Here is a 22,482-nt window from a genome sequence, read left to right on the forward strand (position 1 = left end):
TGACTTAATTTCTTTTAAAGAGAACAGTTATCATCTCCTCCTGCATCTGCACAATGCCATAACAGTTCCCAGTGGAAACAGGGATGTGACACAATAGGTACTCTATGGCATGGAGGTGTTGCCTTGCTTGCTCCCTCCATGTATGCTGTTGGCAGTGATGGTACCAAGACCAAAGTGTGCTCTAAGTCTGTACTACTTTTCCTCTGGAGGAGAGGTTTGTGGCCTTGTGCCATCCTGCCAGCTGGGAGACACAGCTCTTCTGACAGCAGCAAACAGCAGGGTGTTGTCAGAGCACCATGGGCCTCCAGGAGCGTTTGGACAGCGCCCTCAGACATAGGGTCTGAGTTTTGAGTGGTCTGTATGGAGCCAGGAGTTGGACTCTATGATCCCTCTGGGTTCCTACAACTTGGGATGTTCTGTGATTCTATAACTGTGAGCTTCAGTTCAGTAGGGGGTGTATGTTAGAAACATCTGTATGTAGCTACAGTGGCCAGGTAAGAGAGTCTGAAGTCATAAGCCTGTCGTTTTGAGGCAGTAAAAACTTGATTTTAGTTATTATTTTTCCCTCTAAAGCAAGATGCTAACAATAATATAAGCTAGTAGCTGTTTCCTGGCAGCCTTTCGTGTTGAACCATGAGCAAAACCTCACGTCCCTGTTCACCTGTGAAGTGAGTCCCAGGGAGCAGGCTGAGAGGGCTGTTCTATCCGTGGAGTTGTTCATTACTCTGAAGGTGAGTGGCCTGATTTACAGCTGACAGGATGCTGCCCAACAGCCTGGGCAGCCATCATATGCCATCTTAAATACCTACCTTAGCTGTGGGTCTGCCTTAAAGCACAGTGCATTGTTTGATCAAATAGCACATCTGGCTGCTTGGCCAAGGTGAAAAGAACTGTTTTCTTGGCAAAGACATCCTTGTCAGCACACCGATGTAACGATCCAGCAGAGTTTTATGGTATCTAGAAAATGTGGCCCTGACTCTTGTCAGCTCTCCCAACCAAAATGGAATCATACAGTGCTTCGCTATGGGAAGAGTAATTTAGAAAAAAAAAAGACAGTGGAAAGGATGGTGAAATATTTCAAAGATAAAACTTCTTGTGCAGTTGTTTCCTATACCATCACACTACTAGATAACTCAGTAACAAATGTGTGTTGCTGTACGTTCTTCCCCTGAGATTTCTAGCTGCAAAACATATCCTCCCACTTCTGTGTCCCTCCAAAGCAAAAGTAGCTCACAGTGCAGTTCTTTCATTGGCACATTGCTGTCCTTCACCGTTGCGAGCTATATATTCCTTGTACATTTATCACTCAAAGTGAACTTACTTACTATGGTAAATGAAGGTTTTGTGGCTTTGGCTAGCTCTGCATTTTGCTCAAAGGAACAGTTTTTGCAAAATTGGGGTGGGGTGACTCCAACACTTAAATACACACTTCGCATACACGTCACAAAATTATTACTTCAAAGGCTATGGTTAATCTGGCTGTGTCATATCCTCACCTGGTACAAGCTAGGGGATGGTATAGTTTCTCCTCCAACCTAGCAGGTGAGCATCTACAGATCCAACCGAAGTCAGTGGGAGCTGTACATCCAAATCTTCGTTGTAAGGAGGATCATAAATCCTAACGGGCAAGCCTGCTTGCCGTGTGCCCTTAAAAAAAGAAGGCTAAATGTGACATCCGCTCTGAAGTAGCCTGCAGTTAGGAAGGAGCAATCCGAGTTGATGCCTTCCAGAATGGAATTTCTTCTTTCTTTTTGGTGATGTCAGTACGTATGAGGGTAGAAGGAAGAAGGATCCTGTGGGGCTGGGTGTGGGGCTGTCCCATGTTGTTTAACAGAGAGAAGAAGTTGCCCTGTGATGAAGAGTGTCTGCCTTCTTGTCTTGTTCTGCCATGCTTGTTTCTGTGTTCCTGCTCAGGTTTCCACCTACATGACAAGACATGTTCCACATCCTCACTGTAGGTTAGCGTGTGGTGATGCAAGGTGCTCAGTGTGTGGGCCCGATAGATACCATATGGCTCAGCTTTTGGTCTCCTCCAGGATACAGTTCCTCCCTGCCTCCTCTTGTTTTTTTTCCCTGTGGCAGGCAGTCCCAGTACTCGTGCTCGCACAGCTATGTGAGCATGCATATGGGGAAGAGCATGAGTTGGGAGCTTTTCTCCCTGATTACCTGCTGTGCATATACGTTTTTTTGTTTGGTAATCTGCCTCGTTTGGGAGGTACTAGTCTTCCCTTTTCTTCCCGTGCTGATGGGCTAAGTCCTAACAGAAACACTTGCTTGTGGGGTTGCCCTGTGGTACAGTTAGGGGAGCAAATCCATAGTGGAAATAGTAGGACTCTTTAGTGGAGATCGTAGAATCATAGAATGGCTTGGGTTGGAGAGTGCCTCAAAGCCCACCCAGCCCCAATCTCTGCCAGGGGCAGGGCTGCCCCCACCAGCTGAGGCTGCCCAGGGCCCCATTCAGCCTGGCCTTGGGCACCTCGAGGGGTAAGGCACCCACAGCTCTCTGGGCAGCTGTGCCAGGGCCTCACCGCCCTCTGAGTAAAGAATTTCCTCCGAACATCTAACATAAATCTCCTCTCTTTTAGTTTAAAGCCATTCCCCCTTGTCCTATCACTGCTAGACTGTGTAAAAAGGTGATCCCCCTCCTGCTTGTAAGCTCTCTACAAATACTGGAAGGCTGTGTGAGTAGTAGTGGGAAAACCTTTCAACAAACAGAAACAGAGGATACTTATAACGTTAGTCAATAAAAAAAGAAAACTCCCCCATAACGTAAGACCCTCAGACAGCAAAGCCTAAGAGCCAGCAAGCTCATCTGACTTGAAAACTGAAGAATCGTCTGAAATAGATGTAGCCATGGTGACAGAGAGGATTAGCAGCCTGAGACTGATCTCATTGGTCTGCTGCTAGCATGAGTCGCTTGTTTGAGCAGCATTAATATGTTGTCTCACGCTGCTTTATATGCTGAGACCATCTGGCATCAGCAGTATTTAAAGGTGCAGTTGTGCTGTGGAAAGGGTTGGCTGCCATCGTTTAATTTCTGCTTGTAAGACAAGTTCCAGGAGTTAGGAGGTCTTTCAAAATCAGCCTCGTGCCCTAAAAATATTCTGAAAAGTCACAGCACAAACAGAGCTGAAGTGGGGCCTTGGGAAGCCATGCAGAGAATTTCTGTTTTATTGTTGGCCAACACACACTTAAAGCATTCTCTGCACAAACATGCCCTGGTGCGTGTTTCTTCAGGTGTGTGCATGTGGGGCTGCCTGGGACGTGCACAGAACAGGCATGGGGGTCATGTTGCTCGTCGTTTGTGTATTGAGAAAAGGTACAGCACAGAGTTAAATGAACCAAATAAAGCTTGACCAACGGATCCCCTCTAGGATGTGTTGGATGCTGTGCTTTCAAGAAGTAAACTATTCCAATTTTCTTTTAGTTTTGCCACATCCTGTTGAAAATACGTTTTCCAGTGTTTGATGAGAAGGAGAGTTTTGCAGAGACTCGGTTAAAGTAAACCATATCTTTGATCTATTTATAGCTGAGTGTTCATCTGCTTTCCTTAATACTACAGGAGAGTGGGTGTTAGCTTCCAAAGGAGCTTATGCTACAATGCTGACATTGCCCAGATGCTTGTGAATTTAGGTTTTCTTTTCTTTTATTTATTTGTTTGTTTGTTTTTTTTGGGGGGTGGGGGGCAATTCTTATCATGATTCTTGATTACTCCCAGGAGTTTCTCCCCAGGCAGCGATGGGTGGCTAAAGGGTGACCAAATACTAACTAGAGTACGTTCCTGTTGCAGCTGACGAGTGCCAGCGCAGAGCTCTGCGTGGGCTGAGCGTCATAGGAGAAGTGGCTGCAGGGAAAATTAGCCAGAGGCTTTGTTCTCCTGTAGAGACTTAAAATGAAGCTGAATTTGAAGTTAAATCTTGATAGCAAATATTCCATTTTTGCATTTTCTGATTACCGATGTTCTATAGTTACTAATGAAGATGCGTAACAGCTATTTGCAGAGAGTGATGTGAGATTCGTTGGATAGCAGTGATGCCCTGTGTGGCACAACAGAAAAATGAAACAAAGGGCTTGGGAACTATTTCAGAAACCCGTAGGTTTTAAGCTTTCATTTTGGAGCTCTGACTTTGATGCCAAAATAAATTCTCCTTATGATTTCACTTCAAATGCAAGATCCAATAAACACACAGCCATGGATGTTCTAGCTCCTTTAAATAGCTTTACCATGATTACATTATATGCTTAATGTTTTTACAGCTTAGTCCTGTTTCCAGCCTGTCAGAGTGAGTATAGACCACATGAAGAATGCCAAATAGCTTATCTCCCCACTCTGCTCCCAGGCCCCAGTTCCTTGTTTGTAAGTAAGTCAGTTCATTCCCCCGCCACCATCCCCTCACATGACTGCAGGCTCATGGAAGTAAACTCACAGTTGCATCGTATGGGCACTCAGTGGGCAGTATAGCCTGATCCAACCATGGAGATGATTGAAGGCCCTGATAGCAGGGGTGTAAGGCGCTCACACACCCTTAGCAGCGTAGGCATGGCCATGACTGCTCATCTCCAGTTTTAGAATCAGAAGCTAGAGTTTCTTGAAAATCATTTGTACTTTAGAACTTAATTTCTACAGCCATCTATTTTGGCCAGGTTCTACATCATGCCTTCTCAGTATTTGGTGTGTTTCACCAGACATTGAATTTTGACAAATTAATATTTATGGTCTGAGAATGAACTCTTTTTTTTTTTCCTCCTATTCATTTCTGTGAATGGAATGCCACGTCCATTCCTACTGCATTGCCATAGTGCTTAAATGACCCGCCTGCAGTTATTAAACTACTCACGGATTATTTCACTGTGAGGAGAGGTGATAGAACTGAGAAACAATAAGATCTAAAATAGTGGTTGGGTTGCTTAGCATTGTACTGAATTGCAAACTCCAGTGGCTCACACTGTCTGAAGCAGAAGTACTTACAACTGGGCTTTCATCTCTGGAGTGTCCAACATAATTCTTTAGATTTATTATTAATGTGAAATCAGCATAGGTGAATTTGTCATACACTCCTTACAGTATATTTTACTAGTAGCCCTGAAAAGTAGCAGTATGAAAATGTGCATTTAAAGTGACCAGCCACAAATGGCCAATGGCAAGTTCTTATCACGATACCATTGCAATAGATCTGTAGATCCATTTTAACAATATGCTTTCTCCATTCTACTGGACTACCAGAATATCCTTCTGTATTGTGGAGTCAGTCTCACAAACCTGTAAATAGAAACTGCCGTATTATCAGAAGGCAAATGTCTGCTGTACAAATAATTGATCAAAGCTTCCAGCAACGCTCTGTTTAAACGTAAGCAGAACTGCTATTAGAGTTATGCTTCCAAACTTTGTCCTAGGTAAAAACTAGAGAGTATGCCAGTGCTATTCTAGTAATCCCAGTGAAATCAGGCTATAAGATTTCTCTGGAGTGCTTAGGTGTTTGTGTAAGACTTGACAAGGGTTTAGTGCCCGCCTCTACCCCTGACTCCCTCTGTAATATTGAGGAAGGCTTTTGGTGTGCCTGCAACTCAGTTTACCTTCTGGGGCTCTGGAGCAATATTGTTTGGTGTCTGTGAGTTGCCCAAATACCACAGAAACTGGAGCTACTAGTAAGTGCGTCTGTTCTTCATCTTCTGCTTCCTAAGAAATGAAGGGAGGATTGGGGTAATCTAAGCCAAAAAAAAAAGAAGTATGTGGTGTGGCCAGAGGAGGTGGAGTCTCCTTTTGCAGGTCCAGCTCAAGGGCTCTTTAGAGACCTCCCTAATGACCAGGGTTGCAGAGGTATTTTGCAAAGGGACAGATAAGCATACAGAGACCAACAGTGTTCAGTTTTCTTATTGCTGATACCTGTCACCTGGAGCACTTTGAGACAATTTCCATTAATATTAATTACGTGGACACTGAGTTACATATACCGTACCTATTGGTGTTATAAAAAATGTGGGTTGAAACGTTTGCAAGCTCAGTGTTCTAACTGAAACCCATTGCATCCTGGAGACCTGGGAATGGCATGTTTTTATTTATTTATTTATTTAGACACAAGGATTCATTTAAAATGCTTTATTTTCTTTCCTTTTTTCTTCCTCCTTTCTTTTCAGTCTTTTCTTCTGTACTTTTTTCTCTTAAATCACAGTGGTTGTCCTTGAAGAGCAACCTCTCAGAATCCAGCAGAGGTGAAAGAGAGAAGAGGAAACCGAAGGGACAAAAGAAAATATGCTTTTGCTGTGGATTCTGTAGACCTTTGGTTTTCACCAGCCCTATGCTTGCATTATAGGGTGTACTGAGGTAGTAAAATACAGAAGGAGCTGTGCTGTAGTTTACAGCAAAAAAAATGGCATGTTAGTAAGCAACCTGGTTCTAACGTTGTGTTTAGAGGAGAGCTTGCCTTGCCTGTAGGAGGATCTCCAGCATAGGAATGTGGATCCGACTCTTCCCTTTGCTTGCTTTAGATGAGGGGTACGTTGATTTTACTGCAGACATCCTGCTCATTCCCTTTGGTTGGTTGCCCTTGTGTTACTCTCCATCATCAAAAAAATAGCAGCATTAATATTAATGCAGTGTCAAGCCCACTACAGCTTTGGTGGTGACATCAAGGGTCCAGAGAGATCAAAGGATCGTTGCCATGTCAGTGCAGCGTCACAGAGACTTCTGAGCTACCGTAGGCAGGGCAGCCAAGGAGCAGTCAGTGCTTTTGAGGTTTTGTTAAATCTACTTATAAGAGAATGAACCCCAGGCTACCTGGGATTTTTTTTTTTTTAGTATAAAATACGCATATACAAATTAACAGACAATAATGTTTCACCCTGTGTTTGTAATTCATTCTGCATTGTTAACAGTGTGTACAGTGAAAGGTTTAACAACAGATAAAATAAATGAAGTTCATGTGCTTCCCTTGTTTTTCATCAGTAACAGCTAATTCGTGATGTTCTGCCTTTCTTGATGTTATTGGCAAAACTTTAGTGGCTTCCAGTCTCTGCAAAATTGATATTCTGATCAATTTTGTTTCCTGTTTATCTGGCTTTCCTGAGCAGCAATTAAAGTTCAGACTGCTTCAAAAAGCAGCCGTTCTTACTAAGCTCTTGGGAGAGTAACAAAAAAGAAGAAACTCTCCCCATGCTGCTTTTCATTTGTAAATCTTTAAAATGTACTTTTTATTCATTTGGATTTTACTCTGTGAAAAACTGCTGGAAGAGGAAATGCGGAATAATCCTGTCAATATAAGAGTTAGTGACCTTGATGTATGCATACTTTAAAGATTTGAAATGTCAAAAATAACAAGTCTTGTAGGTTTTATTTACATTACTTTGTTTCTGGATTGATCGAGACTGTACTGGGAACGATTGTAATTCTCCACTGGAAGAAAATCACCTTTCACTTTCTTAAAATAGTTTGGCTAAGTAAATTTTAATGAAAATGAATAAATGTGTAAACTTTCCCTGTTATTAATTAGAATTTTAAGCATGAAAGTACGTTTAAAATGCAAGTTTGCCATTCTTGGTGAATTTTTGCCTAAAAAAATTTTCCAGTAGTCTTTTAGCAGGTGATTTTCTGGCATACGTTGACACATCTTTCAAAACTTAAAACATTACTGTATGTTATAGAAAACGATCTTGTGAACTTTGTGACAATTCTCCAGAAGTTTCTTCTTGGAAAGAGCAGCCAGGCATTGGAACAGGCTGCCCATGGAGGTCTTGGAGTCACCATCCCTGGAGGTGTTCAAGAAAAGGTCAGATGTGGCACTGAGGGACTTAGATTAGTGGTGTGGTGAGGATGGGTTGATGGTTGGCATGGATGATCTTAGTGGTCTTTCTAACCTTAATGATTCTATGATTCTGTGAACGTCAGCCTTGCCTCTAATCCTGGAATAGTTGGGGTTTCATTTTAAAGATTTTGGGGAAAAAAATGACAGTGCTAAATAGAGTAGAACAGCTTAATATTTTCCATGGTGGTGACAATAACTTTGTCTTACTTTATGGCTCTTGCTGTTAGTTGTGGTGTTTCTGCCTGTGACTCTTCAGCTTGCATGGCACTCTTTCCTCTGCACAGCCATAATGACTTCAGTCTCGGCAGGATTTATCCAAGCAGAGCAGAGCTGTAGATGAGTGAAGACCTTCTGGTTTCATGACTCATCGTCCAGTGAAGTAGCAAGGTGAATTTTGCTTGGGGACTGTTTGATTTGATATCTTCAGGCTTGTAGCAAAATATGAAAGATAAAATGACTAGACAAAAACAAAACACAATTAGACATAAAGTGCCAGTAAAACATTATTTGGGAACTGCAAATTAGAGTAAGGATGCCATTGCTGGAATATAATGAGAGAGTCCTGTAGGGCCTCGAGGCGCACTGAGGAGTCTGAGCAGATTGCCCAGATCTCATGTGAACTGCTTAAGAAACAACAAATCAGATGATCAAGGCAAACTGGAATACCATGGGTAGGTGGCAGATTGAAAGATGCCCCTAGGAAACACAATTTCAAATGTTTGCATTGGGCTCAAAAGCCTCTAAAGATATACTAAGCCTAAGCTGTGCTCAAGTCAAGAGCTTGCTTCCTTTGCAATTCAGTAATTTCAAAGGGAAAAAAGCATAAATAACTTTAAAAGGAAGTAGTTTTAGAGAATGGGAACAAAAATATCAAAGGTAACTTTCTAGAACTTTCTCATGTATTGAAGGGGTAAAAGCAGATAGGTTAGAGGCATATGGTGCATCTTGAATAACTGTTTTATTTCTTTCTCTACAACTAGAGAAAAGAAATAAAAGGATCTACCTAATGCTGAAGTCTGAAAAAGCTCTTTAGATAAAAAGAAACAAAAAAATTCTCCCAAGAGTTACTGTGTTGCTATGTGAACAATTATAATGCGGAAGCAGAAATTGTTTACTGAGTGCCCACTATTTGAAGAAAGTTTTTTCTGTGGGCGATATCAAAAGGGAAAGAAGGGTTTTGATGCCAGTTAAAAAGATCTGCCTGTGTTGTGAAATTTCTTCAGTAATGTCTACTCTGAAGAACTGTGGCAAGCCTACTTACCACAACTGAGCCAGACTCTGAACTTGCTGACAGTTAAGAAGACATTTAAGTACATTTTCATTGTTACTGGATATTGATCTATGCATAATACGTGCATGAGAAACACAAATTTGTTCAGAAAAAAGAAACCCATTTCTTTGTATATGTCTACCAAATATCTATAAGTATAAATGAACCAAAAGCACACTTGCACCTTGTTTAGTCAAATGTCTGCGTCCAGTAGTGTTGATGAAAATACATTAACAGAGGTATTCCTACACTTTTTTAAGAGTTTCTGCCGAGGTTCTTATGGGATCACTGGTATTTATTTGCATTGCTAGCTTGTGTTTAAACTTGCATCTCCATCACTGGAGATTTACTCCTTAGTTAAATTGAACTTGTCCATGCTGCTGTCACACTGGACACAGGATTGTGGTTGCAGAAGGTGAAATTTGGAGAGGGAACCATGATAAACTACGTGAACATTCATTAAGGATGTGTGATGGATTTTTTTGATGACAGACATGACTTCGTTATGTTTTGTGATAATCTGGAGGCTGACATCCTCAGGAAGAGAAAAACTTCAATGGTGTGAGGCATGAATTCCCAATGGGTTGGAGGTGCCGTAGTATCCTTGTATTCTCTAAAAATAGGAAAGCAAAGGTATCCTTTGTCTGAGCGACATGCTGTGCTGACCTCAGAAGTATGATGGGAGTGCTGTTACTAGATTTTCCTGTATACTTAGGTGCGAAATAATATCCCAAGCTATGCCACAGAGATTGTGTTGATGGTCTCCTTTTCCTGTTGCTGCCACTTCGTTAGCAAACTTCTTAAAATGGATTTTTTTTCACATTTCCCTAGTAATTAAAGTAGTTGTAATTTATTAAAGTTGTCAAATTTAATAGGATTATAATTACTGTGATTTAGTTCATGTTTTATTTCTTCAAGGAAAATTGTTAAAATAATTCTTAACTATCATTTTAGACGTTTTTCTCTATTCCTTCCTTCCCTCCATTGTTATTCTGTTGTTTAATTTTTTTGGTCAGAACTCTGAAAGGAAATTCCTGAGCTTTTGATTTTCCCATGTCAGTGCTGAACTGCATTTGACATGTTGACTCATAATGTTGTCAAAATATCATGACTTCAGTTTCAAGCCTATGTCTCTGTGGGATTTCCTCAGGAACCAGCGATCATAAGCAGTATTTGGAGATACATTCTATGGAATTGCATTTCGCTGATAAGTGGAATGTAAACAATGAATTAAGAAGTGTTTATAATTAATTATTGAATGTTTTCATTTTTGACACGATCAGAAGAAGGGAAAGAACTGGGCAAAACTCTTCATTAGAGTGAAATCACAATATATGTGATATTTTGATTAATTTTACTTTTGAAAATAACCTGTAACTAGAACATAATTTTAGTCCATATTGTGGATCAAAGCATCACCATTAAGGAGATATCTTTTCCTTAATCAAGTTTGCTCTAGTTAAAACGAGGATTGATGTGTTGTTCCTGAGTGGTCAAGTCAACACAGCAGTGAATGAGCTGGATTTTGTGCAAAAGCTCACATTCTGTACAGCTACTTCAATTGGAAATCAGCTGCAAGATGTTTTTTTTCAGGGAAAAGAATATTAAAAATGTAAGAGGGGAAGGTTAAATATAGTTCAGGAGGAGCACTGCTTATTTTAAAGCATGAAGTCTGTAGAGCTAGAATAATTTCATCTTCTGACATACAAAACAGGGACAAAGCAACACACAAATGCTTGTGTTGGTCCACTGATTCCTAGCACTTGAAAAAGAATCATTTGTGATCCTTTGGGAGACTAAGAACTACTTAAACTTGGCAAGGCCATTAGGGGAGTAGATGAAAATAGATTAATTTGGCAGTAACTTAGGAGACCTAGATGCTGCTTTCTAGGGTGTTTGGCAGGTCTACAGTGAATAAATCTAATTACTGCACAATTCATGTATTTTTGGGATGATTTTTTTTTTTTTTCAGATTACTAGCATAACAACTCTTTGCAGATATTTTGCAATTTTTGATCATGTGCAAAGAGTGGACTGCTTTGGATGCTGGAGTGTCACAAGGGCAATGATGATGGAGGCTGGTGACACAGTCACTGGTCTATAATGAGGTTATGGGAACACTGACCTTGTAGTCCAGTGCTCCTTGTTGCTGAATTGAAGCATGGCACTGGGGATGGGTCAGCGTCCCATCCCCAGCGTGTGCAACTCAGGGTTGCCACTGGGCTGTGTGTCCAGGTTGCTGGCATCTGGCACTGCCATCTCATCCTCTTTGAGCCTGGGCTCCTAGTGGTGGGGATGGAACAGAAGGGGGGGGATTTGCCCCCTCTGCAGGTTGTCTTCACACTTCTGTGTCCCAAGCACTATGACTTCCTTTACCCCCCTCATGTACTTCCAAGTCTCAAATTTCTTCAAAATAGTCCTTTGCTGTTCTGGAAAATGTCATCTTGAGCCATGGAATAACACTCTGGGTAGATGACTGCGTTTCATAGTGCTGCTCCCCAGCTGCTGTGATAATCTCTTAGCTCCCTGACAAGCCTTGCAGCAGAACTGAACTCATGCCTTCCAGAGGCTGATGTGGCATAGTATTTCTTATTTTATCCTATTGTCTGCCTATGGAGGCTTATACTGTTCATGTTTCCTTCCCTGTAATTGCCTTGATTAATCGACGGCAGCTTAGCTTATCTTCCTGAAGTCTGCAATAACTTCTGACATATTTTGACTTGGTGGAAAAAAGTCCAGCATGAGTATCTTCTGCACTGTGTTTTAACCTCAGGAAATTCTGGCCTCCCATTTCCTAAACTGAGAGACATGTAAGTGTTACAGGAGCACACCAGCATTTGTATTTCCAGAGGAAAAATCTTAGCGTGTATAAAGTATATCATCCTTCTAAGAGTTTGTTTTAAAGTATGTTCTTTGCTGCTAGTAGTTTAAACTTGCCTCTCTTCCATTTCTGACTTTCTGTAAAAGACAGGATAAATTCAAAACTCAGAGGTGTTTCTGAAAGAAGCTGAGGGCTTGGAAACTCTTTGTCTTAGTGAATATATGTTTATGAAATGGTTAAAGATGATAATTATAATCCTATATAGCCTTATAAAGTTTTAAAGGAGAAAAAGCATGTTTTTCTATATTCACTTTAAGCCCATTATGATCTGAAGCGAAGTTTGTATGCAGTGCAACGTAAAGTAGGATTTGTCTCTTCCATGTGAACCAAAGTAGGATGCTTTTGGCATGGAGAACTCTCCAGTGCTTGCTTCATTGTTTTGTGGATGGTTTTTGTCACAGAGAGATTTGTGGGCAAATTAGGCAAAATACAGTCAGGTGTGGTGATAAGAAGTCCTTGATTCTCTTGCTGTTGTCTAAATCTTTGCTTTAGTGGTAGATAACCATATGGAAGAAATTTCCTTATCTCAGTGTTCATGGCTGTAAAAATGAAAGGCATAGTGTAGTTCTTGATGGAAATAGAAGTGCCACATGTGATGGAGAACAAAATACATCCCCAAACCTGCACCTAGACTCCTCTGTACATCAGTGGGAGAAACTTCTCAGGATCTTCAAATGTATGCTTCTAGTATGACAGTGTAGCAACTGCATTGAAGGATGTGGAGTTTGTCTTGATTCACTACCAGAATAATTCTGTAGATGACTGATCTTTGTGAAACTGCCTACATAATGATTTGTTTGAGAAAATCCAGTTTTATGAATTTGTGCCAGCAGAGTGTGGCAGGTTCCATGTTCAATATCCCAGGGCACAGAATATTGATGCCAAAATAAAATTAATTTCCTATATGTGATGGAGCAAATACACCTAACATACATAATGTACTCTGTGGAGAATCCTTCTTGCCTCTTCAGTGCTCTGAAATTTACAATGTCACTGATGATGCCTTGATTTCAGAGTGCATTATTTATGGAAGACACGTCTGTGTTACATGGTTGCTCATCAGACAAACGATGTGCTCATTCTGTGGTTTGCTGCCACCCAAACTCAGCTGTGACCATCATCTTTGTTCTTTATAGCTAGTACCTTGATGCAGTCAGATCTCCATGTGCTTACAGAAATACTGCAAAGCTGAGAGTGAAAACACATGAGAAAAAGCACAGCAAGGCTTATCACATGCAAAGAGCAAAATCGTCTTTCTCTGTGGAAATTATACAGCTCACCCAATAAGTAGTTGGGGGGGAAAAAAAAGACAACCAAATTTTACTATCCCAGATCTTGTCCACACGCTTCTTAGATAAGTGCTTGTGCATCTGATGTGTGGAGAGTTTTTGCGTGTTTCCTTACAATATCAACCTTGATTCAGATCTGGAGATCAGCTGTGAAAGGCAGCACAGACGTTACTTCCTGTCTGTTACATCTCCTTTTTTTTCCCCCAAGACGGGGTTCTTGTGTTGAACCTCAAGATGTTATACAGAGTATATTCTCTGTACAACAGAGAAATGAAAGAAGAAAAGAGAAGCGAAAATAAATGGCAGTGAGAAAGCTATGTCAACTGCCACGAGTGTCAAGTAGCTCAGTGCAAAGAGTATGCTTATAGTGGTCAAAAAGATAAATTACCTGGAAGGCCCATCAGACCTGAGAATAGTCTACAAAGGGTGTCAGGTGGGCTCAAAATTTGTTATTTAAAAAGTAATGTATAAGTCTTGGAGAGTACTTCAGGGTAGAATTGTCTGGCAGAAGAAGTACACAGATGATATCCATGTAGACTTTGCCAGCTCTTCTGGCTTCTTCACTTACGCAGTTCACAAAACCTACTTGTCTTTCACTCTTGTATGCTGAGATGCTTTGTGAGATTTAAATAAAAATACATGTGAATGTCATGAGGAAAACAGCATCTCCTCTAATTTTGTCTCATTTACCTGGAAAAATATTACATTCACTAGGTGTGACTTTACTTTCATAAAACTTGCATTTTCCTTTATAGATGGATTTGTGTGGGTGTAATCACAATTTGGCAGTCCTAAAATAAAACCACAAGATAGCACATTTCCTTCCTTCACTTAAAGAGCATATAGCTGTAAAGCACAATGGTAGCACATAGCAACTGAACGTCACATGTCCTGCATTCTCCCATGCGCATCGATGCAAAATCAAAATGACATCTGCTGGGGTATTTCTGTTGTGAAAATCTGTGGGAAAAGAGCTCTGTAGAACTTCCTCTATCAGTATTTACCTACTTTTATACCAATTACACAGTCAACTGATATTCATATTGGATGATCTTACTTTTCTTATACATATACCTCTGTTTCTTTATGTGATACTTGGGGAAATGATTTAGGGGGCAGTGTTGGTGATAGGTGAACAGTTGGAACAGATGATCTTAGAGGTGTCTTTTCCAATGTAAAAGATTCTGTGATTCTTCATTTTCTTCATTAGATGGTGAAATGAACTGTTCCTTAAGAAAAAGTGTGCATATTCATTTGTCTATTTCATGAAATATTTCAAATATATCATTCTGCCTATTTTTGGAGGTTTCTTTGAGTTTAACGACTTGGAGCCCTCTTTCAAATCTCTTTATAATATTAACTTTTCTCATAGAAGTTACCAAAGGCAAAGGAGGAAGAGGGGTTAATGAAATCTGTAATGAGTTCAGAGCATGTCTAGTGCTTGCCATATGCTTCTATTGTCTTTCCTTCCTTTACGCAGATAGCAAACACTCCAAGAGCAGGTACAGTCCTTGTTTTGTTTGTTCAGTGAGGGTACAGTGGTGTCTGTCCTGTTGCTGGGGCTGTTAAGGATGTATGATAATGGTATTACTGCTTGTATGGAAAGTATTGCACAGCTGTAGTGGCAGCTTTGAGTAGTGTGTAATTAGATCGTGGTGTGGCTTTCTCCACTGTGACCATGCCTTGTAACCATGTATGTGTACACGTACAGAAAGAGGGCTGCTAGTTCAGACAGCTATTTAAAAAAAATAACAAGCAAGCCTGTGATTTAGTGAGCATTAAAATAAACAGCATATATATATATATATATATATTTTGTATTTGTACAGACCGGTGACAGCCAAGCAGTCTAAAATGGCAGTCTTTTTCTATTGAGGAAGAACACTGTGGCTTAACTACTTTCCTGGTTGGAAAGAATTGTAAAGCAAAGCAGGAGTTGCTCTAACAGTTGTGTGTAGTGCATAGCTCAGAAAGCCTAGTAAGTTCTAGTTTCCTGTATTACACTGTGTTGTATTTTACCTTGGTAATAAGTTACATAGCCTTGACAGAGTAACATCCTGATTGGAGGTCTGGGGGCAGTTCCTAGTCAGGAAATTCATACCTTTCATGAAAAACAGTATTCTCTCAATACTGTTTTTTTTTTTAGTAATGACAGCATTGTTCCCAATGCAAAATATTTTATTAGCAAGGCTGGGTTTTGAGGCAGTTGCTTCCCCGCGCTTATGCTAGTAGACTAATGTTTCCAGAGCAGCAATGACTACTGCAAATTTATTCTCAGTACTGCCATATCACTAAGGGCTGCTTTGTCTTCTGAGGCAGAAGAAAAGCGTTATTCTCTTAACATTGGAGAGTTGACTTCATATAGTAATAGTAGTTTTAGTAGTTTTACTAGTTTTTAATAGTTTTACTTTCCATCTCACCTTTTAAGTGAAAGAAGGAACATCAAGATGTTGTAATTTATTTGTGCTAACATCACTGTGCATCTGTGCTGTTGATTACCAGATATGCATCTGCAAAGCTGATTGCTAGATGTCTACACCCCACTGCAACAATGAGCCTTGCAGTGGTATTTTCTATGTACCTTTTTCTGTAAATTTTGAGACAGAATCGTAATTCTTAATCTCATTTTGCCTTCTGGAAGGTCTTTTCAAGCTTTTGTAATTCTGTTACTTTATATCTAGTTCAAAGAGAAGGCCTTGCTGAGAACAAGCCACCTGAAGAATTTCAACAAGAAAAATTAATTTGCTTTCTGAATTACACAAGTGAAATGAACGTGTCTTAAACTGTTGTGTTACTGGGAACCATATATATATATTTTTTAATTCACAGGTAATTTGTAAATAGGTGAAAAGCTTTTTCTTTGAAAAAAATCCAAACCAAAACAAAAAAATCCCCACAAGTTAAATTTTGACATAAACCAAATATGGAAAAATTGAATCCAGAAATAAGTTTTTCAGAAATAAGGAGTTGGTCCACTAGGCTGTGTTGCCCAGGGCCTCATCCAGCCTGTCCTTGAACACCTCCAGGGAAGAATCATCTACAGTTTCTCTGGGCAACTAGAGCCTCACCAGTGCCTCACCACCCTCGTAGTGCAGAATTTCTTCTTTAGATTACATATTTATATCTCCTCTCTTTTACTTTAAAGCTGTTATCCCTTGTCCTATCACTCATCCCCCTTTTGAAGAGTCCCAGAGCCTTCTCTTCTGAACAGCTCCAGCATTTTGCCTTCCTGGGAGAGATGCATCCTCAGTGTTGCTTTTGCATCCGACTCTAAGGCCTCACCTGGCAAACTCCTGGACTTGTGCTTCACTTGAAGCTCCAGACTGATCCCTCTTAAGATGCTGTGCTTATGTTTAATGTACTTTACTGCTTCAAGTTTGAAATGAAAAGATGATAAAACTGAACTTTCAATGTTTTTTCAAGGATAGATTTTGCTACTAGCAAAGTTAAAGAGGAGAATGTTCTTGTTTTATAGATACAGAAGCCTTTATGAAAGAAAGAAGAAAAAGAGCCATGCCAGGTCAAATATCTCTGGGATATTTTGGGGAGAAGAAAATCAAAAAGTATTCTTTCTACCTGCTGGGTTAACAGCATGTCTTGGGTGAAGTTATGTGCTGGCTGCTCTTCCCCAAATGTGTTGCTTTTCATTAAATGCAATCTTTAATGGACAGTGTGATAATCTTCAGTCTTGCTGCCTTCACATTTGTGTTCCTATAATCCAAACACATTTTTGAAGAATATTTTATGTTGTGTAACTATTTTTTTTCTTTATTGCTTAGCAGACAGCTGGAAAAAATATACTGAAACATGCTTTTGGCAGTCCTCATGCTGTGATCATAAAAGTTAAAGCCAGGATGAAAGAGAAAGTTAAGTAAAAGTGCATATAAAAAAGAAATAGAAAAAAAGGCAAGGATAGCTCATATTTTAGGAAACAGTTCATGCAACTTTGAGCTTGTATGTTAAAGCACAAATTACAGTCTTATGATAAGAAAGGCTTTTCTTTCACATGGTTTGATTAAAAAAAATGAACCACTGAATTGTAAAGTGAAGGCATAAATAGAGATTGGGAATACTGGATTGCTTACTAAATGGTTCAGTTTCTTTCTGTCTTGAAATCATGTGGTTTTGATTTTGTTTGAGAACACTGCCAAATCTGTCTTTTCATATGATTTTGAATATCTGCAAATGCAATTTCTTTAGTTAAAATTAGAAGTGTACTTTATATCTAGCATGTAAGTGAACAGAAACATGAAAAATATTTTCATGACCTAGGGATGACCTCTTTGGTGCTCCAGTTTCTCAGTGGATGTTTGTGTGTGTATCTGGGCATATGTACACCTCTCACAAATGCAGGTTAAATAGTGTTCGTATACTGAGTGGGGAAAGAATTTTCCATGCACACTATCCAGCACTGTTTCCCCTTTGCTTTCTTGGCACTTCATTGGCCTCTGTCCAGTATGCCCATGCCTCTCTTGCATGGGGACTCAGCACTCCGGATGTGTCTCACCAGTGAAGGTGAGGTCTGCTCATGCAGTTCACACGTGTCTGTATTTCCTGTATCTCTGTGGATTTGTTGCCAAGCTTACACAGCCTTTACATCCTCATTTCCAGGTAGGAATTTTGCAGCATTCTCCTAATTGTGCAGAAGTGGTTTGGGCAGCAAATTGTTATGCTCTTGTTTGGTGTACAGGGATTATTTTATCAGAGCGTTTGAGGGGGTCTACATTTCTTTTGTGATCTAGCATTTTCTGTTTGCTTTTTTCCATTCAGAAGTGTTATTTTTATTCTCCCTGCTCATTCTTTCTGTACAGTTCTTTCCAGAGGAGTGAAAAAAAGACTGGTATTTAAAAGAGATGGCTCAAGCTCTTAGGCTTCATACTGCCTCTTCTCCACATATTCAAACATCTAAGTGTTGTTTTCACATTTTCTGTGCCTCCTAGAGCTATTAGAAAGTCATAACAATAGAGCATAAAACAATTTTGCTTTAAAGTAGCTTTTCAATAAAAACTTCACTTCCTATTAAAATTACAGTGTCTTCTTTCCGTGGGATTTTTTTTCATTTTCTGTGAAAAAACAAATGCCTGAAGCCTCAAAATGAAAATATTGCTGTAGAGCTTCTTAGGAGATGCCTTTTGGCTATGTTATGCTCTCCTCTGTAAGATGGCTAGTTAGCTTCTTTATGAGCTCTCTCAAGCCATTAGGAATTATGCTATGCATAAGAGAAGTCATTTCCACCATCTCAGAATATTGAATATTTGTTGATAAAAGCACAAAATGCACGAAGCCAGCCTATAAAGAACTCAGCTAGAGTTCATCTTCTTTTTCATTATATGCCTCTCTAACATTTTACACCTACATAAAATGGAAACAAAATGCTGCAAATCTGGAAGATGGGGCACAATTGTCCTTTTACTTCCAGCCCTTCAATATCAGTCCGAAGTATGACAAAATATTTCATCTCTTGGTGTTTTATTATGCCTTTAAAAAATATAGGAATCATGGTGAATACACTAAAACTGAAGCCAGACACCAGGAACGGAAGTCCTTTGGACTCTTACTAGTGAAGGCATTTTCCAGAAGTTAGCATGCACATTGTTGCTAATGTGATGTTTGCTCATGTAGAAGGAGAGCTTGTCTGGTGTACAACTAGTGACACTGAAGAAAAGGAAAGTTTCAAGAGGGATGAAAGAGACCACAGGAGATGGATTTGCTGTAGCTCTCTGTATTGCACAGAGGAAATAATAATTAGGCAGTTATAGGAAGAGCTACTTAGTTTCTAATCCTGCTGATCATTGTGCTTTCACATGCCTGGTATATTGGAGGCACAGTAGATATAATTGTGGGAATTATTCTTGAGTCAACGAGCTATTTTATGATTCATTTCTTCCCATTATGCACCAAGCTTGATTATATTTGCACCAATTGCCTTTGCACCAATTTAGTCTCCAATCCTTGTATTGCCATAAGGAATCATCACCCTTCTTTTGACACAGGGGGTCATGACAGGGGGGTATTTTCTAAAGGGTATCTATATTTCAAACATATGTGGGTGTGAAAACCCCCCTCCAAGTCTGTTTTTCTACCTAACGTGGATATGAACAAGTCATTATGGTACAATACCAGTTTGAAGTATAATTTCACATTCCATTGAAAAATTTTGACTCCAAGAGTGCAGTGCTTGTAGATGTATTGTTGGAATATCAGTCTTGATCACCCTCTGCATCAGTAGAACAGATGCACTAAGATGCTTCTTAATCAAGGATTCATACACTTTGTAACCCTATACAGCAAAACCAGACCAACCAACCCTACCTTCTAAAATACTCAAGTTCTGTTTTTCTTAAATCTTCTATAGCAAAAGCATCATGCTGATGTAATATTAGGGCTAAAAGAAGCAGCTTATTTTTTTTTCATTGGTTTCTAAGGATACCGGTATATTTCAGGTCATTTCTGCTCTGACGTAAATAGTGTCCTCTCTTAGTCATCGCAAGTCAATTTTTCTTTTCTTCTTTTTTTTTTTTTTCCACAAAGAGACAAGGTAACAACATGATTAGCTTTTGCTGTTTGACTATTTCTTTATTAGTGCAATTTATTTTAAAAGGCCACTTCATAACTCTTTCTTTAAACTCCCTGGCCAGTAAAGACTCCCTCACTCTCTGCCCAGGGAAGCATGGGTGCTCCATTCTTGGAGGCATTCAAGACCAGATTGGATGGGGCCCTAAGCAGCCCAGTCTGGTGGGTGGCAGCACTGGCCGTGGCAGAGAGTTGGAGCTGGGTGGACTTCAAGGTCCCATCCAACCTAAGCCATTCTGTGATTCTGTAGTCATGAAACAAATGTTGGTGAATATCAGAGCTCATCTAGACATGGGAAACTAAATAAATAAGTCAGTGCAAAAGCTACTCTCACTTTATAACATGTTGTCTACACAAGGGACTTGTGACAGATGAATATTTATGGGGACATCTTATCCCTCTCCATCTGTTACTGATGACCGACTTCAGCATCATCTATCTGAATCACAAATCTGCAACCTACAGTTTTTTCACACTTTGTCACTTTGTGATAGTATGGTGGTGGAATAGTTATGTTTGAATCACCTGTAAGAAAGATCTGTCCAGTGTGTGCAGCCTCAGTGGAGTAACAAGTGCCACTATGATGCCTTAGAAAGCTTCCTTGAGATTAAAGGAGAAAGTCTAAGGCAGGTAGAAGGGGTTTGCTACTAGCTGCATGTCGATCTGTTTGTCTTTCCAGTGAATTTGCCTTTATTTGTTTCCAGTAAAGAAGAACTGCTGTTGTTCCTCTCCTCTCCTCTCCTCTCCTCTCCTCTCCTCTCCTCTCCTCTCCTCTCCTCTCCTCTCCTCTCCTCTCCTCTCCTCTCCTCTCCTCTCCTCTCCTCTCCTCTCCTCTCCTCTCCTCTCCTCTCCTCTCCTCTCCTCTCCTTTTTGCCCAGCATTTCTGCCTTCCTCTTTGACTTTAGAGCCTGAGATCTGGATATAAATGGGCTATTTCTATCTTTTATTTTATCTCTTCAGAAAATCAGGATGAGGAAAAGTAGATTGCGAATTTCCAAACATGTCTCCTGCTGGCAGCAGCCATTTGAACTAGTTTAGCTTCGAAATTTCCCATGTACTTATTGCCTACAAAAACAATGGAGTGGATAGATGAGCTCTGTCCTTTTGAAGTGCCACGATGATTGGCAACAACTTCTGTGGCTGAAGTGAAAAAGCTGATGCTGTAGTTTGCAGAAGAAAGCTTGTCAAATGAGCTTGGTGAGGAGCTGTCATAAGTACGTACCTGAATTACATATTAACCTTCTCTTCATTAAAAGATCTATTTTGGTGATGTGTTGATGGATTAAAAAAGTATCTTTGTAGTACATGCCAACTAAAACTAGAGGGTTACAGGGAAAGTCTTTGAAATGAAAATTTGCATGGTCACATGTTATTTTAAGTGGAGTTCACTCTTTTTACTGAGCACAGTAGAGAGTTGAACTGAAAGTGTTGCATCCCACAACCAGCATCATAGGCGGAGGATTGTTTGTGTCATCCCTGTGCTGCCAGCATCCTTCAGGAAATGCTCTGGGGCCTGTTTTGTTTTGTGCTTCTTTTTTTTTTCTTTCTTTCTTTTTTTTTTTTTTTTTTTTTTTCCCTAGCAGTGAGACCAACGAACATATCCTATACTCAGCCAGTAACTGGTAGGGATGGCTTAGGACTGTCCATTTCATTTTTAGTTTTCTTATGAAGCTCATATTTGATGCTGAGCTAACCGTACCTGCTATCACAATGAAGCAGTGAATCTGATAAATGCAAAGACCTGTTTGTTTATCCAAGAGCATGTAAAATGCAGTGTAATGCAAAACCAGTCTGGTGAATCTGGCTGTATGTATAGATGTGTGTTTGCTACTTTTGAACTTCCAATATTTTTGAATTTAAGAGTGTCATTTAACTCATTTATACAAAATCAGGGCTTTGTGTGTGTTATATTTTAGGATTTCTTATTAAATAAAGGATTTTGATTCAGCAAGTAAGTTTAATTAGTTATGATTTTAAGAATAATCATCAATTCTATTACACAGTACCATGCAAACAAGTATTAGGTAGAAAGCCTTATTCTTATTCTACTCTATGCTGCATCACATGGGCTTTACCACAGATGTACCTGAGTTAATGCTGTGCTGTGCAACTACAGCATAAACATGGCAGAGGAATGCACCAGGAGGGAGCTGTGATGGGGTCTGCAGAAGCAGAGCAAAAGCTGCGCCCGCTGCTTGTGGGTGGCTGTTCCACGTCCTGTAGTGACAGCAGGGAGAGTGGGCTGTTGGAAGCACGAGGAAAGCATCTAGTCACGCAAAACCCTTATGTTGGAAATAACCAGCTTCAGCATGAGGTAATGTCTGGAGAATTTCCCTTCCATACCTAATATACAGAATACATAGTGCTCAAACAGTTGCAGAGATTTCCAGAAGCAGCTTGAGACTAGTCTTGAGTTATGGCTGTGAAAAATACATACATTTTTTTAAAGCAAGAACTTGCAAAAAGTTCCATGAATATCTTTTCTTATTGTTTTGTTCCCGGTGTATTTTGCAGTAGCTAATGGCAGGAATAGTAGATGTTGGAATTTTTAAAAGCCATTGGTGTTGACCTGTTTATGCTTTCCTGTAAACCAGCTGTGAAACTCCCAGAAGTTTGTCTTTCAGCAGTGTTAAACCAACACTACTACTTAGAAAACATCATCCTAAGGCC

General features: G+C 40.0%; 1 protein-coding gene across 2 annotated transcripts in view; it reads left to right on the plus strand.

Annotated features, from left to right (window-relative positions):
* Nucleotides 1-22,482, plus strand: part of CPE (carboxypeptidase E) — a 46,704-nt gene that overhangs the window by 4,442 nt on the left and 19,780 nt on the right. The window contains exon 1 of one of the 2 annotated variants that reach the window (XM_046940565.1): nt 17,538-17,850. The exons of the other annotated variant lie outside the window; for it this stretch is intronic. Coding sequence (XP_046796521.1) covers nt 17,634-17,850 — 217 coding nt within the window. The 5' untranslated portion in view covers nt 17,538-17,633. Of the gene's footprint in view, nt 1-17,537; nt 17,851-22,482 lie in introns of those variants that run through there. 2 annotated transcript variants of the gene reach the window in all.

Source organism: Gallus gallus, chromosome 4, assembly GCF_016699485.2.
Source record: "Gallus gallus isolate bGalGal1 chromosome 4, bGalGal1.mat.broiler.GRCg7b, whole genome shotgun sequence".
Classification (NCBI taxonomy): Eukaryota; Metazoa; Chordata; class Aves; order Galliformes; family Phasianidae; genus Gallus; species Gallus gallus.